Raw genomic sequence first — 16,319 nt, forward strand, 5'->3', positions numbered from 1 at the left:
GGAGGAAATAAAGGGTCATTATGTGACAGAGACTGCACAGTTACTTTAGCTAGGGTGTCAAGAAGGAGGTCATGTGACAAGGAGCCAGCCAGACAGGACAGATGCAAGAGAGTGGGAGGCAGGAACAAGCCTTGAAGAGAAACAGAAACCACCGTGTCTGGAGCACGCTGAATGAAGAGGGGACGGGTGGGAGAGGAGGACTCAGACGCGGGAGGGCCACGCAGGGCCAGCGGGAGGAGAGCCTGCAGGGAACACAGCATAGATGTCAGAAGCGCAAGGATGGGGCAATCACGGAAGGCGTCCCAGAGGAAGTTGCCCGAAGAACCGTCGAAGTTAGAGATGAGAGGAGGGGCGGTTCAAACGCCCCGCATCTAGGCTTTGCCACTTCCTAGTTATGTGGCTTTGGGCAAGTTATATAACGTCTCTAAGCCGCAGGTTCCTCCTCTGAAAAGACGACTAATAATAACCGCCCTGCAAGGTTGTTGTGAAAATTAGTGCCTGAAACCCGGATGCCAGGGCGCTTTGATGGTGGACGTGGAGGCAGCGTGGCGTGCCGTGGAAACGCGTCGTTCCGGGGGAGGGGCTGTCTCTACCCATCCTTCCTCAGCCAGGTGACCAAAGGTCACCAGGCCCGACTACCGCTGCGGGGCGCCCGAGGCGGCGGCACGCGAGGGGGCGGTCCGCGGAGGCTCCTCCCTGGACGGTCGGGCCGCGGCCCGGCCCCGGAGGAGGAGCGCAGGCTGGGGCTAGAGGGACCCTTGACAGCTGGTGACAGCTGGCAGGCGCGGGGGCCAAGAGGCGGCAGCGTCCTCGGCTGTCCGGTCCGCGATCCTGGCCGCCTTCAGAGTAAGGTACGCAGCAGCTTCAGTACCCCGAGGCTGCTTCCCTCCCCCTCAGTGCCAGCTTCCTGTCTCTTTAAGAGGTCAGCGGGTCGTCCCTCCTCTTAGGGATCTGATTGGCTTCTTCCGCGGCTTGCCCCCTCGTTTTGATGTAGCTCCATTTCTATAGGCTATTGGGGCCTGGGGGCGGGCCTGAATGCTATAAGTAGGGGCCGTGGCTGTTTTCGCAGTTTTGGCCGAACGAAAAGGACGCGCCTCCCTTCCGGTCGCTGCTACCGAGAAGGGCTGCATGCTGTCCTGGGGGCCGGTGGGCCCGGCGCGCTGACCGCGTTTCCCATTTCCCGCGGGCGCCCCATTTCTGCCGAGCCGGCTGCCGGCAGCTCTTGCGCGACGCTCCCTGGCCCCGCTGCCTGCCCTGGACGCAGGAGGCCGGAGTCCCGGGGCCTGTGTGGGGTCGGCGCAGTCTGCGGTGGCGGATGAGCGGCCCGGGCGGCGGGGCCTGAGCACGGCCCGGGTCCCTCAGGTAAGGAGAGGATGTTCTCCCGCCACACCTGGAGGGGTAGCCCCGTCTTCGCGCGTCCCGAAGCCCTACCGCGGGGCTGGGCGCCCCGTCCCTCTGCGGCGGCTGGGACCACCGCTCCAGGGACGCCCCCTGGCCTCCGCCGCACCTAGAGTCCCTCCCCGGCAGGGAGCTCCCAGAGCCCGGGAGCATCTAATGACTCCCCGGGACAGCTGCGGGAGAGCCGGGAGCTGATCGGGACCTCCACCCGCATCCCCACAGCTGGACCGGGGCCCACCTGTCGCCGCTCCTTCCTCCGGGAGTGACCCCTTCCCGCTCAGGGCACAACCTCAGAGGACTCCCTTGGGGAAGTTTCAGAGGGCCAAGGAGCCCCTGGGTGAGGACTCACAGGAAGAGGCGAAGGGTGATTGCGAGACCCAGAGGGGATGGGGGTGGCCGAGCGCTCGGGGAGGGGGAGTGAGCACATACAGCTGCACAGGGTTCCGGAATGGCCAGTTAGAAGGGCTGGTGGACCCTGTGGCTTGAGGCTGTGCAGAAAGAGATCTAGGCTCAGTGGCCCTGCACCTGAGCCTGTGTTCCTGTCTACAAGCAGCGGGACAGGACCTGCCCCCAACTTTGCTGTGGCCTTCAGCAGCCCGAGAGGGGCAGGAGGTGTAGTTTCTGCGGCTGGGGCTGCTGTTGCAGGAGGGGCCTTCTGGGAGGCTCAGAAGCGCTGCTTCCACTGGACCAGGGGAAGGGGGTGGAGAGTGACTTTGCCTTCTGCCTCTGTAGTAGGGATGGGGCTGGGGTCCTCCCAGGCGATCCTTCTCCTGCTCTCCAGAAGGGCTTGGCTGCACTCTGCTGGCGATTCATCTGTCCACATTGTAACATTTTGTTGAGAACTTACTCTGTGCCAGGCGCTATTCTAGGGGATTGGGTCATGAGCACGCCTGGGGTGGGCAGCCAGTAAACACATAAACACCCAGCTAGGGCCACTTCCAATGGAGGCCAAGTGCTGTAAAGAAAACACAGGGCGGGCTAGCTGAGAGAGATGGTTAAGGAGGGCTCTGAGGAGGCGGCCTGAATGATGAGACCCGCAGAAGGGCCAGCACAAAGGCCCTGAGGTAGGAGGAAGCTTAGCAGCTTGGAGAACAAGGTGGAAGCCAGGGGCTGGTGGATGGAAGGCATGAGGCAGAACAGCAGGCAGGGGGTGGATCAGGACGGGCACCCCTTCATCCTGGGGGCTTCTGCCTGGGCTGCTGGCAGTGTACCAGAAGTGGCCTGTCTGGGACAGCGTCCTTCTCCCCCCACCTGCAAGGCTGAGGGATGAGGGGCTGGCCGCTGTCCTATGGAGCCTTCCTCATCTGTTTGGTTTAGAAGCTCACCAGTCTGCTAGGGGTCAGAAGCACTGAGGGGCGTTACAGCAACTATGAAGTATAGCCTCTCTCTTTAGCGCAGGGCTTTCTGTCTTCCTGGGGTTTTCCATCCAGTCCTGGTCAATCCCATTGCACAGAGGAGAGATGGGAAAGCTGAGGCCCAGAGAAGGGACGATCCTGTCCGGGGGCTCACTGCAGGTCTGGCACTGCATGACTGGAGCCAGCCTGGCATCCTGCCCCATAGGCTGCCCACAGAAGGAGGGTGGGAGGGAGCTGGAGGCCCAAGTGGTGGGTGGGAAGATGGCCTCTGGAATGTTAACAAGGTCAGGAAAGTCCCTCCCAGGTGGAAGAAACAGTCTGTCCCAGTTTCTCTGGTCTGGAGAGGTCTGGGGTTGCCTTAGGCCACTCAGCATCCAGGAAACTCTTCTGAGAATTCCCTTACCCCTCCTTCGAGTCTGGGCTCTACCCCTTCTTCTCCCTGCCCTCAGCCAGCCTTCCCACCATCTCCTGTCCCCTGTCCCATCAATCTGTCCCCCATTTCCTGAGCCTGCAGACCCCTTACTTCTCTGTCATTGCCCAGGCTTCTGCCCCCAAGCCCAGGAGCTTGCCTAAGGTGGGGGGAGGGGAATACAGGGCCAGTGACTTAAGCCTCTTGTGCCTCTCCTTTTCCCCTCTGTACTATGGGCACAAGAGTGGTTCCATCTCGCGCAGAGGCTGGTGTGATAGTTAAGAGCGTCACTCCATGTAAAGCACTTAGCCTTCTGTCCGTGGGTAGTGTGCATCGTTGTTCTATTTTTTATCATTGCTTCAGTTATTTTACAAGCTTTGACACATAGTGGCGATTCTGGTATGTTCAACAGCCTCATAAGCCAACAGTGCTTCTCTGGCCAGCAGAGAACAGGCACCAGCTGGAATCCTATTTAGCAATGTGGACCGTCACCCTGCCCTCGGCCTGCTGGATCAGAGTCTGCTCCTTCACAACACTCAGGTGTGAGAAGCACAGCTCTAGATGGAGCCCAGAGCCTTCCATCTATAGGTGGAGAAACTGATGCCCAGAGAAGGGTACTTGGCAAGTTGCCACTTGGGGGCCTGGGCACTGGAGACAGACAACCTGGCAGGTGCCTGGTGGGCCCCGAGCTTTGTCCGAGGGGGTAACAGAAGTACTTCCCACGTCTGGCTGGGAGGGCTCAGCGAGTGTGTCTGCTGCTGTCACCGAGGGTGTAGAGGGAAGAAGGATTTGGTACTCTCCTTGGAAAGGGGCCCTTGTGCTCAGAACCGAATCCTTCTTCCCTCTACACACCCAGGCCCTCCTCTGGGAAAAAAAGCAGCAGTTACCTTGGCGTGACCTGTTGTAGGCATTTACAACTCTGTTCTTGTTTGATCCTCATGGCAACTTTGTTGGGTAGGTGTTATTGTCCCTGTGACACTCCAAGAGGAGAAGTGACTCACTCAAGGTCACATAGCAAGTATGGGGCAGAGCCAGACGTGCAACCCCGGTCTGCCCGACTCCATAACCCCTGTCAGCCAGAAGGTTTTCATCAGTGAATAGAGAAATCAGACTCAACCGGACCTGAGCAGAGAAGGGAATTTGTTGGATTTTATACCTAAAAAGAAAGTCGAGGGGTAGCACTAGCCCCTGGCTAGATCCAGGGGCTCACGTGAGGCTGTGTCTCCGGGATGGATTTCCATCTGTCTCTCGGCTCTGCATTCCTCTGTGTTGGCTTTATTCTCAGGTGGGTAGTCATGGGTGGGGTCAAAGTGGTACAGCTTTGTACAGAACCATGCCACTTTTTAGCAGAAAGCGTATCTGTTCTCACAATTACAGCAAAAGTCTCTCGGCTGATTCTCATTGGCTGGGACAGTGGAGCCTCCGGACTGGCCAGGCTTAGATCACATGCACACTCCTTGGTCTTGTGAAGGGCTTGAGTCAGCTGTACCTCAGCTTCATGGACAGAGACCCAGGGAGCTGAGGTTCCCCCCCTCAGGAAAATGGGGGGCTGGACAGGCAAAACCAAGTGATGCTTCCTCCTTCCCCTCTTCAGACTCTGATTCTTCCTGCTGCTTGGCCCTGGGCATCCTCACTGGCTTCTTTTTGCCACAAGGGACCTCTCGGCTTCTCAGTGGCTGCTGGGTGCTTGGCCTGCTCTTCAGGGCCTGCCCTTCCTGGGGCTGCTTAACACCCTGTCCTAGGCCAGAGCTGGTGTTTGGCTGCTGGGACCAGAAGTTTGCTCCACAGGGAATGGTGAGTGGGGCGGAGGGAGTGGTGGAATCTCTCTCCTTCAGCTCTGGTCACTTACCAGTCATCCTGTCAGGTCAGCAGAAGTCTTGAGGGGGTGGCGCGCCGCTGGCCGTAATGGCCCTGTGCTCAGCATGGCCATGGTTCACACAGCAGACCCTCAATGGCCATGTGCACGTGCAAAGAAGGGGCTTTCCTCCTGGAGGGTGTCTGATGGTCTGCAAGGAAAACGTTTCTTGGGAGACTTCCCCCATATTTCATCACATGCCATTGCCTAAACTTGCCACCAGCAAGGAGAACACCCTTCCTGACGTTGACCAACAGCCTCCCTTCAGGGCACTGTTGGCAAAGGGGAAGATGATCATTCATTTGGTGGACTGGCCCACATGTTGCAGGACATGTGGCAGCCTCGGACCCTGTCCACGAAAAATCATGGCACCCCACCCCCACCATCCCCGTGTCAAACTGGAGCACCCCTGCGCCACTGGGGTGTCCGGTACTGTTCCACACTGCCCCTACCCCAAGGCCACTGGCTTACTGTAGTTGAGATTCAGCTTCTGGCCCAGGGGAGAGGCCCCTACCTGCACAGCGGAGCATCACAGAGGGGTCCTGGAATAAAATTGTACCTTGACAGCTAGGGAGAAGGGGGCAGTGTTTGGTGGGGACACATTTGCAGCGTTGGCCTAGTTGTTACAGAATATCCAGCGGCCAGGCCAGAAGCCACCACATCCTTGCTGTCTTCCCACATTCCCTTGGGGTGTCTGTGGGCTGCTCAGGTTGGCTGACCCTCCCAGAGGTATCCAGATCCCTCCACCCCACCCCCATTGCAACCACTGGTCAAGCCACCATCCTTCTGCCTGCAGTCTCCCCCTGCTTCAGTCCGTGTTGCCCAGCAGCCTGAGTGGTCCTCTCCACGTGGACAGGGGACCTGGTCACCTACCTTCGTGACACCCTTCTCATTGCATTCAGAATGGAATCACATTGCATGTGGTTGTATCGTCCTGTGTGACCTGGCCCTGCCAACCTTTCTGATCTCCCCGCCAGCCACACTGGCCTGCTTCTTGCCCTTTGAACAGGCCAAGCCTGTTTGTACCTCATGGCATTTGCATTCACTGTTCTCTCCCAGGTGTGCTCTTTGTCCAGACTTTTCCAAGTCTGGTTCCTTCTCAATTATTTAGATCTAGTGCAAATGTCAGCTTGTCTGACAACCCAGTCCAAAGCAGCACCTCTTTATATTCATTGGGATTCTGGCTTAGCTGTTGAACAAAGGTCAGAATAACAAGATAGAAGATTATTCCTGTGTATTGCATGGTGGTCTGTGTGCATGCTGTCCAGGATATGCCTGGAGGCCTGTTGGGTCTGGGACCCAGACACTTTTCCTCATTTCTCTCTTATCCTCAATAATGGTTTCAGTTTCGTGGTCTAACATGGCTGCTGTTTCTCCTGCCACCACATCCCTGTTCCAGGCAATAGGAAAGAGATTTGCATGGCCTGAAATTGACCAACTCATTAAATTAACTGCTCATTTCCCATTGGATAAAACTTGGTCATGTGGCCATACAGTGGCAAGGGAACCTTGGAAAATAGCCATTATCCTGGGAAGCCATGTGTGAGCTAAAATCCATGGGCTCCAGTACTAAAGGGAAGGGTGGATGTTGAGGACCCTGGTAGTCTCTACCGTGTTACCCGTTGTTCAGTTCCACTCCTCTGTTAACATGGTTTTCATGCTGGCTGCCTGCCTCCTCTCCTGGAATGACAGCCCTGGGAGGGCACATCCACCGGGTGTGTCCCAGCACCCAGACTCATCCCTGGCTCACAGTAGGTGGTGCTGCTGCCGGTGGAAGAGTGCATGAAGAATGTATCCTTTCTTCGGACCTATTATGTGTTGGGCATATGTTTTCCCCGTTGCAGCTGGGGATGTGATCCCAGAGCTGGCCAGTGGCCTGTAAAGAAGGACAGAGGAGCCTGAGCCCCAGGTCTCGGTCCATTCGCTTCAGTCTCCTCTCCCTTTCAGCCAGAGGCGGCGCTCACGTTTCATGGCTTGGAATGGTAGCAAGGATGCCCCTGCATCCCCTGCAGCCCTCACCCCAAGCCTGCTGCCGCTCAGGGGTAGCGTTAGTGACAGCACAAGCACAGGTGCCCGCGACATTTGCGGATCCTTGCAATAGGGCGCTCAGCGGCCCCGGCTGCTCTTTGCTGAATGGGAGACCTGCACTCTGGGAGTGTAAACAGAGCACATCTTTCTAATTTTTAAAAACTTAACTGATGTGTAACCCATACAGAAAAGTGCACAGATCAGAGGTGGGTGACTCAATGAATTTTGCCATGGTGAGCATGCCTGTGTACCCCCCGCCCTCACAATCAAGCACCAGAAGCTGGCGTCCCCCCCCCATACCCTCCAACCTCCACAAAGGTGACCCTCCCCTGGATGTTTGCGTGGGGTCAGGCTGCACACGTGCACTTGTAGCTGGCCCCGCTCGGCCCCATATCCGTGAGGCCCTCGTGTGGCTGCCCACAGCAGTAGCCTGTTCTTTCTCTTTCTGTTCTGCTGTGCATGGGAGTGTCACCACGAGGGTTTGCGTACTGCTGATGGCGGGCTTCTGGGCTGTGGCTAGTCTGGGGCTGTTACAGATGTACCCAGAAGTGAAGACGCCAGGTCACAAGGCCTCATCTGTTCCCGTCATCATTGTAATGCTGGTATCTGTTATGTCCTGGTGCCCAGGCCACCCTAGCTCGCCTGCCCTGCACCCCCTGAGCTCCCCAAGGAGGTCCCTCCTACCGTCAGTGCGGGCCCAGCCCCTCTGTCCTCGTCCTGGAGAGCCCAGCGACGTGGGAGCCCGCCTTGTCCGGGGCGGCTCCCAGGGGCCCAGGCCACTAGCTGTCCTGTCTTCTAGGCTGGACTCTTAACCTCTCATTGGGAGGCGCTTGGTTGTGGGCCCCCGTGCCGATTCCCCCCATCCCGATTCCCCCCTTTGCAGACACAGCCCCCTCTGCAGTGGCCCCCTGTGCCGTGCCTCTCCTTCCCTCCCCTTCTCCACCTAGAGACCTTCTGTGCATCTTCCCGGCACATGCATGTCCCCCTGTCTTGCGTCTCCCTTTCCAGGGTGGCAGCAGAGGATGACAAGCGGTGTGGGCCACCCGCGGTGTGCACGATGCCGCACTCTGGTGTGTGATTGAGCACCACGGTCACTGGGCCTCCAGCAGGCTGTGTGCCGAGGACTCTGAGCACTGTGCCTGTGTGGGCTGTAGGAGGCGCTAGACATCACTTCTTCAGAGCCCACCACAGCCGCCCAGGGTGGATGCTGTTGTTAGTCCCATTCCAGGGGCAGGCGGACCCTGGCTCCTAGCCCTTCTGCTCCCTGTCTGTCCCCGGGACCCCCAGGATCGGGGGGATGAGCTAGGGTCATGCCGAGCACCTTGCATTGCTGTGCCTGGCACAGAGTAAGGCTCAGTCACTGGGGGTGGCGTTTACCATGTGGGGGTCACGAGACAGAGGCTAAGGTAGAGGACTGGGCCCCTGCCCGGGGGTTGTGTTGTGGCATGTGGGGGAGCCACACCTCAGCCTCCGCCTGGTGGGTGGGAGAGTGGTCCACAAGCCCACTGTAAGGAACACTCTTGGGTTCCACTGGGAACCTGAGACCAGAGGCCCACGGCCACACAGCCCCTGCGCTGCTCACGTGGGGGCTCTCATCCCCCAGGGCTGGCTGCTGGCGGGATGGACATCCTGGAAGAGGCGATTTGGGCCAACGGGAGCACAGCCCTGCCCCCACCCGTGGCACCCAACATCAGCGTGCCGCATCGCTGTCTGCTGCTGCTCTATGAGGATATCGGAACCTCCAGGTGAGGCAGACCATGGCCCTGAGTGGGTTTCCCCTGTGTGTGTGTGTGTGCGTGTGTGTGTGCGCACGCGCATGTGTGTAGTGTATGATGGGGGGCGGGGGCGGGGCTTGCAGACAGACCCTTACCAGTCGGCTGGCTTCTGTACCCATCTGCTAGGGTCCGCTACTGGGACCTCCTGCTGCTCATCCCCAATGTGCTCTTCTTCATCTTCCTGCTCTGGAAGCTTCCGTTTGCTCGGGCCAAGATCCGCGTCACCTCCAGCCCCATTTTTATCACCTTCTATATCCTGGTGAGTTCACTCCAACTGGTGACAGAAAAACCCAACTCCAACTGGCTTAAGTGAAAAAGGGAATCATTAATTGCTTCTGTAATGAAAACCAGCTTCAGACGTGGCTGGATCCAGGGGTAGACGGGCGTCATCAGGACTCTGTCTCTCTGCCTCTCTGCTCTCCTCTGGCCTTGTCTCAGATGAGCTGTCCCTGCCAGCTGTGAGCTGACATCCCGCCTCCCTGCCAGTGCCCGGTGGAAGACGACCTCCTTCCTGGTGGTGCTAGTGGAGACCTGGGACTCCCTCTGACCGGCCCACCTTGGATCCCCTGTTGGTTCCTGAGCCAGTCACTGTGCTAGCAGGGAAGGGACACTCTGGGGCTGGGAGGGTGGGGCCAACTCAGCCAGGCCGTGGGGACTGAGGACGGTGGTGGTCCCTGGAGGAATACTGGGGAGCCGTTTGTAGAGGGCAAGGGAAGAGCTGCTATGCTGGCTGGTGGAAGAATGCCCACTGCCACCTCCATCTGTCCGTCTGTCCACCCAGCCATCCATTCACACATTCTGTGAGACCTCTTTGGAGCAGACTTCCTGCCTGTCGGAAGAACCTGAGTTCTCATCAGTCAGTGCTGGTGCGGCTGCCCGGGGAGAGGTAGCAGGGCTGCAGTTGGGAGGCTGCCCCAGGTATGGGCTCCAGGGGCAGCTTCCAGGTGCAGACTGTCCAGCTCCCTTTCTTCTGGGCTCAGGCCTGACTGACCGGAGTCCTCCCCTCTCTCCGCCTCTTAGCTCCCACTCCCTGAGAGCTGAGTGGCTCCCTGGGTCCCCTCTTCGCGGCCTGGCTCAGAACTGTCAGAGGAGTTGCCAGTGGGCAGGCAGGGGCAGAGGCTGTGGGGAACGCCTGGAGGCCGCCGATGGAGGCCCCAGGGGCTGCCGGCTGACCGGAGCTCCCCTGTGAGGTAGTGGTGGGCAGGGGTGGGCATTGAGGCCTGCTTTCTTCTCTCCCCCACTGCTTCTCTGACTCATTACTATATTTACTGAACAGATAAGCAGGCAGGCAGATGCCCTTTCTGGGGGAGCCTGAGGGGAGAAGGGACCCAGGGCCAATGCCCACAGCATGAGGTAGGGCCAGGGGACTCAGCACTGCCCATGCCTTCTTATTCCTGGGGACTGCTTTCTAGAGAGCTCAGGAGACAGTGGTGAGCATTGGCCCAGGCAGACTGCCTCCAGACCCCAGCTGTGCTGAATGATGTTGGACTGGTGGCTTGGCCTCTCTGTGCGTCAGTGCCGTCCTCCCCACATCGTGCGTGCTGGACCTGTTTAGCTTGCGACATTCCTGTGAGCACCAGAGAGGACCGCATGCGTAGCTCTAGCCTGGTGGCAGCCTGGCATACAGTAGGCACACAGCAGTTTGTTGCTTCTACAGCCTGCCCTGTTGTGTGGTGTCAGCCTCCCCACTGGTTCCACACCGTTTTTGTGGCACAAAGGACAGACTGTGTGTGCATCTGGACTCTTCTGTTTGCATGTGTCAGAAAACCAAAGTGAAACTCACAGAAGCTGGAGGGAATGTATTGATGGAGAAACTGACAAGTCCCGGGGCTTCAGGCATGGCTGGATTCAGGGGCTCCAGAAGGCCGTGGGGGCACAGTCTCAGTCTCCCTCTCAGCTGGGGTCTGTCCAACAGCCCTGTCTCTAGCAGTCTCGTGCTCATGGAGCCAGGCTGCCCCAGCAGCTCCAGCTTGCAACCCCGCCTCCCCCCAGCTTCCTTTTCCAGGGGCTGCACCTGGTGTCCTGGCTGTGCCTGTTACTAGCCTCCCTTGGGTCCCACCCCCATCCCCAAATCAGGGAATGGCATGTACCGAATGGCCAGCCCTGGGTTACAGGCCAGTCCCTGAAGCTGGCACTCCCCCGCCCCCCGCCCGAGCCTTGTGAGCTACAGGGAGAGGAAGGAGGCTGTTGCCAGAGGAAGGGAGTGGATACTGGGGTGGCAAAATCGGCCAATGCTGCACAGGCGCTTCTGCGAGACGTGCTGGGGCAGCAGCCTTCCCCAGGGTCTCTGAGGTGTCTTCCCTGCAGCCCCCTTCCCCCCATGGCTTGGGATTAAAAGCGCTACTATGACGATGGTAAAGGCGAATGTGCACCTGGCCTTACCGGGTGCCAGGCTCCCTCCACTGCGTCGGTCTACCTGTTTGCTCCTCCCAGCCATCAAATACGGCAGGTGCTGGGCTCACCCCGTCTCACAGATGAGGAAACAGAGGCACGGAGGTGCAGGTCCTCGGCCGAGGTCACGCTCCTCCCAGCCATCAAATACGGCAGGTGCTGGGCTCACCCCGTCTCACAGATGAGGAAACAGAGGCACGGAGGTGCAGGTCCTCGGCCGAGGTCACGCTCCTCCCAGCCATCAAATACGGCAGGTGCTGGGCTCACCCCGTCTCACAGATGAGGAAACAGAGGCACGGAGGTGCAGGTCCTCGGCCGAGGTCACAGAAGCAGGAAGCAGCAGGGCTGGCATTCGAGCCCGGCAGTGCGGCTCCACCGTGTCACCCCTACTAACCATTCTAAGGCTGCCAGCGTAGCCGGGAAACTGAGGCCCGAGAGGGAAAGGCCAGGCAGCGGTTACTGACAGTGGAGGATCTCCCCACCTCCCCGCATCTCACTCCCGACTCTTTGAGTTTGGAAGCCTTCGGCTCTCAAAGAATCCAAGGCTCCTGCAGAGGCCCTGCGATTCAGAGGGTCTCCCTCCCTGACCCCATCCTGGCATTCCTGCTCTTGCCCACCAGGTGTTCGTGGTGGCGCTGGTGGGCATCGCCCGGGCCGTGGTGTCCATGACGGTCAGCACCTCGGATGCTGCGACTGTTGCTGATAAGGTGTGGCCGGGCCTACCGACAAGGGTGGGGGGGATGCTGGGCGCTGGGGAGCGGGGTGACTGGGCCCCCAGGCTGACACTCTGCCCGCTCTGTGTCCAGATCCTGTGGGAGATTACCCGCTTCTTCCTGTTGGCCATCGAGCTGAGTGTGGTCATCCTGGGCCTTGCCTTTGGTGCGTGTGCTGCTGGGGCCAGCGCTCTCCCTGTCCCTCCCTAGTGGGCACCGACCCCACCATGATCACCTGGCTGGCTCCCGCTGACTGACCAGCACGTTTCTTCCAGGTCACCTAGAGAGCAAGTCAAGCATCAAGCGGGTGCTGGCCATCACCACGGTGCTGTCCCTGGCCTACTCTGTCACCCAGGTAAGGGGGGATGGGGCAGCTGTGGGGTCCCCCTGAAGGAGGCCAGGTGTCCCTGAGGCCCCAGCAGACCCCGCTCCCTGGTTCTGAGTCCAGGTTTTAATGTTTATTAGGTGCGCCTAAGGAATCCCCCGAGGTGCTTGTTAACAAGGCAGGGTCTCCCCCATACCATTCCAGCCCAATAGGCCAGGGTGGGGGCGGGGAGGGTGCCTAGAACCTGCCGTAACAAGCAGCCCGGGTGGGGACATGAGGGTTTGCAGACCGCACTGTGGGCTGTACATCTGGAGACTCCTTCCTTAGATTGGGGGCTACCTCCTGCCCAGCCCAGTTCCCTGCCGCACGGCAGGGCCTACTCCGGGTGTGGGAGCTAGGCGGGCGGGGAGCAGGGCGCGGCCAGGGAGCAGTCTGGAGCAGGGAGCTTGGAAGGCCAGGCCAGGCAGCTGGGCTTGGAGTGGCGGAGAGCTCTGGGTCTTTGTATCAGCGAGCTCCCAGGGAGGGGGCTTTCCAGGTGGCAGGAGACTGAGGGCCTCCCCTGCCTGCCCCTGCAGGGGACACTGGAGATCCTGTACCCTGATGCCCACCTGTCGGCTGAGGACTTCAACATCTACGGGCACGGGGGCCGCCAGTTCTGGCTGGTCAGCTCCTGCTTCTTCTTCCTGGTGAGGCTGAGGGTGCCCTCCCCACTTTCTGGGCCTCTGCACCCTGGGGGTGGCCGCACGAGGCAGGAGCCTGGATGTCTTGGTCCTGGGCTTAGCTCTGGGCCTTGTGTCCCCAGCGTCCTTCTCAGTCCTGTTCTGTCTCTGCAGGTCTACTCTCTGGTGGTCGTGCTCCCCAAGACCCCGCTGAAGGATCGCATCTCCCTGCCTTGTAAGCAGCTGGTGGGTGGCTCCGGGACAGGGCCGGGTGCAGGGCAGGGTCTGTTTGGGCTACCTCGCCTCTCCTGCTGGAGAGCCCTTGAGAGGGAGGGGTCCTCCTGGAGGCCCAGAAGGGCCTCAGGTGACACGCTGGGGATGAAGGGCGGAGGCAGGGGCAGGGCCTCACAGTCCCCAACCCCGCAGCACGGAGGAGCTTCTACGTGTATGCTGGCATCCTGGCGCTGCTCAACCTGCTGCAGGGGCTGGGAAGCGCCCTGCTCTGCGCCGACATCATCGAGGGGCTCTGGTAGGTGGGGCGGGGCACGGGGTGCCCGCTGGCTTGGGTGTGGGGGAGGCCTGACTGTGAGCGGCGGGCAGAGGGAGGCTAAGCCCAGGTCCCATCCAGAGGAGGACCCTCCCTGACCGGCTCCTCCTGCCCCCCAGCTGTGTAGATGCCACCACATTTCTCTACTTCAGCTTCTTTGCGCCCCTCATCTACGTGGCCTTCCTCCGGGGTTTCTTTGGGTGAGTCTTCCCACGGGGATGGTCGGTTCGGGGTGGGGGGGGCGGACGGCGCAGGCAGGGGACGTGAGACGGTGGTAGCTAGTGCCCAGCTTGCCTGCCACCCAGTGGCTGGTAGTTTGAGGGCTGCGGGCGCCCCCGCGTGGCTGCCTGCGGAACTGCGCCTCCAGCTCCTTGCGCATGCGCAGCCTCAGCTTCGGGCTCCCGAGCCTCCCTAGTCCGAGTTCTGGCTTGACACCCGGAATGATGAGGCAGATGAGGTGTGTATGTCTGTACCTACACATGCATACACACATGTGCATATGCACACATGCATACATACACACATTCTATATGCAACACACACACACACACTTTCCCCGCTAGAGTGTCTGTGCACCTTGTTCTACGCTTGCTGGTTCAGAACACTTAGCTCATTCTTTCAGCAGGCATTCATTGAGCACCTACTGGGTGTCGGGCACTGCTGCAGCTGCCAGACACAACAGGGAACAAAGAAGACACGAATTACCGTGCTCACGGATTCTAGCTGGGAGTGGCTGGGGAGCGGAGCAGGGTTGCAGGAGGCGGGCGTGCGGCGGAGCATAGGGTGAGGTGCACGCGGTTGCACGTGTGCGTTTGCAGGCGTGTCAGGGAGACAGGGTGCTAAGGACATGTGGGATTGAGGGTTGGATCCTGGGCCTCTGATGTGGCAGAAGGGCTGGGTCTGCAGAGGTGGTGGGGGATCTGAGGGGGGAAAGCAGGAAGAGGGCGTCAGAGGTGGGGTGAGAGGGGCTAGATTGGCTCTCGGCCCAGCCCTGACCTGTGTGCGACCTTGCACACGCATTTACCTCCCTGGCTTCGGGCTCCTTTTTGTGAATCGGGTACAGCACTTCCCAGTCAGTTACCCTGAGGATTGAGGGACTGGGTAAGCGCAGAGTAGGTGGTCATAAAGCTGCAAGGGTGGAGGTTGCAGCTGGTGTTTGCTGAGCACCTCGAGGCAGAATTTACCTCTGTTTACCTTCTGCTGAGGTCCTCTCGAGGTCAGAGTTGTACCCATTTTGCAGTGAGAAACAGGCAAGTGAGAAACTTCTCCTTGCCCAGGCTCACATGTGGGCTGAGTTTTAAAACAAGTCCCGCTGGACTCCAGAGTCCAAGCTTTGGGGACCTCCTGGGGTCACTGTTAGGCACAAGCCTTATTTTTCGGAGAAGGAAGCCTTTCCTGACCAAACAGTTGGGCTCCCCTGCCCCTCTCTCCTCCCCACCAGCTCGGAGCCCAAGATCCTCTTCTCCTACAAATGCCAAGTGGATGAGACCGAGGAACCAGACATGCACCTGCCCCAGCCCTACGCGGTGGCCCGGCGGGAGGGCCCGGAGGCGGCAGGGGCTGCCAGCACACAGTTTGACTCAGCTGGTGGGGTGGCCTACCTGGACGACATTGCCTCCATGCCCTGCCACACGGGTAGCATCAACAGCACAGACAGTGAGCGCTGGAAGACTATCAATGCCTGAGTGTGGCCACCGTGGCTGGAGGGCCTGCTGGGGTCTGTGGAGGGCAGGCTGGAGAGAAGACCAGGGGGTGCCAAGTCCCTGGGGGAGGAGGACGAGGTCATGGGACCTTCTGTGGGCAGGAGCCCCATGCAGGCCCTGTCTCGCCCTCTGTGTCCCCAGTTGCCTTTGGCCACCTCTGCTCTAACTGGGGCTGCCTCCACCTTCTACCCGCCCTCTCCCTGCTCAGCTGCATGGCCCAAACTCTAATCTCTCAGGGCCAGGCCTGGCTAGGCTGGCTGAGGACACCTCCTTTCTCCAAAGCCTGGGCACCCAGGACCGGTCTGGCCCTTCTCATCCCTCTGCCTCCTCCCCGTGGCGCTTTGGCCTCCTCAAAGCCCACTCCGGCAGGTGGGCTGAAGTGTGTATATTTTCTTGATCTATTTTTTAATAAAAAACAAAAGGAGCAGAAGGTGCGGCTGTGGAGGTTCCTCTTAGGAGCCCGAGGGCTGGCGTGAGAACCTGCGATGATCAGAGGTCCTGGCAGGTCCCTCTGCGTCCCAAGCGCTGGGAGGCTCTGGGATCCTTCGTTTGCTCCACGGAGGAACACTGGCCAGTGCACAGGCCCTGGGCCGGCTGCTGGGGAAGTGGCGGGCAATTGGATCCCAGTGCTCCGTGTCCCGGGCCCCCGTCCAAGCAGACAAGAGGGACGTGGAAAGAGAGCGGCTGTTTCCTCACCCTGTTGGGGAGTGTGGGGTTTGGAGTGAGCCCTGCAGGTCCTGTCCTTTCTCTGTACCTTCTGCTCTGCCCTCCTGGACCGGCCGCTTCCCCTCCCCCAGCTCTAGCTCGCCGGCTGTAAAATGGGGATAAGGAGGCCTGTCTTGCAGGGGCTGCTGTTAGGATTAGGAAGTAGCATGAAGGGCCGACAGATGCTTATGGAGCAGTAGTGATAACTCAGTTGTTTTTAGCCCCTAGAGTATTGCTCGCCACAAAGCAGGCATTCAGAAGGTAGGATGACAGGGACTGACGTGACCAGAATCGACGTGCTAAGCTAAACATGGAGCTAAGTCAGAACAAGGCAAACTGTAAATAAGAGGAGAGAGGTGCTGTGTGTCCCCTGCCCTTATACCTCAGCTTGGCCTCGAGTCTGTGGGCAGCGGGAGAGAAAGCATTGCTGGTTATGTCATTCCCACTGCCAGAGAA

At 59.6% G+C, this 16,319-nt stretch overlaps 1 protein-coding gene across 5 annotated transcripts; it reads left to right on the plus strand.

Annotated features, from left to right (window-relative positions):
* Window positions 1-670: 670 nt before the first annotated feature.
* Window positions 671-15,588, plus strand: TPRA1 (transmembrane protein adipocyte associated 1). 5 transcript variants are annotated; one of them, XM_057311984.1, is made up of 12 exons: window positions 1,053-1,362; window positions 8,649-8,790; window positions 8,947-9,079; window positions 11,832-11,918; window positions 12,018-12,090; window positions 12,200-12,279; window positions 12,825-12,935; window positions 13,083-13,143; window positions 13,335-13,437; window positions 13,575-13,655; window positions 14,078-14,238; window positions 14,897-14,982. In XM_057311984.1, the coding sequence occupies exons 2-11, from the start codon at window positions 8,666-8,668 to the stop codon at window positions 14,235-14,237; spliced, it is 1,014 nt and encodes a 337-aa protein (XP_057167967.1). In that variant the 5' UTR covers window positions 1,053-1,362; window positions 8,649-8,665; the 3' UTR covers window position 14,238; window positions 14,897-14,982. The 5 variants fall into 5 exon arrangements, with proteins under 5 accessions (XP_026357286.1, XP_057167967.1, XP_057167968.1 ...); XM_057311985.1 differs by having other exon boundaries at window positions 14,081-14,238; XM_026501501.4 differs by lacking the exons at window positions 1,053-1,362; window positions 14,078-14,238 and adding an exon at window positions 671-851 and having other exon boundaries at window positions 14,897-15,588.
* The last annotated feature ends 731 nt before the right edge of the window (window positions 15,589-16,319 follow it).

This window comes from Ursus arctos, unplaced genomic scaffold, assembly GCF_023065955.2.
Source record: "Ursus arctos isolate Adak ecotype North America unplaced genomic scaffold, UrsArc2.0 scaffold_14, whole genome shotgun sequence".
In the NCBI taxonomy this organism is placed as follows: Eukaryota; Metazoa; Chordata; class Mammalia; order Carnivora; family Ursidae; genus Ursus; species Ursus arctos.

Bases quoted from the DNA above. Each gene is read 5' to 3' on its own strand.
- TPRA1 (XM_026501501.4), top strand. From the start codon at position 8,666: ATGGACATCCTGGAAGAGGCGATTTGGGCCAACGGGAGCACAGCCCTG. The intron at 12,091-12,199 runs GTGCGTGTGCTG...CGTTTCTTCCAG, and splicing joins CATCCTGGGCCTTGCCTTTG to GTCACCTAGAGAGCAAGTCA. The intron at 13,144-13,334 runs GTAAGCAGCTGG...CCAACCCCGCAG, and splicing joins GGATCGCATCTCCCTGCCTT to CACGGAGGAGCTTCTACGTG.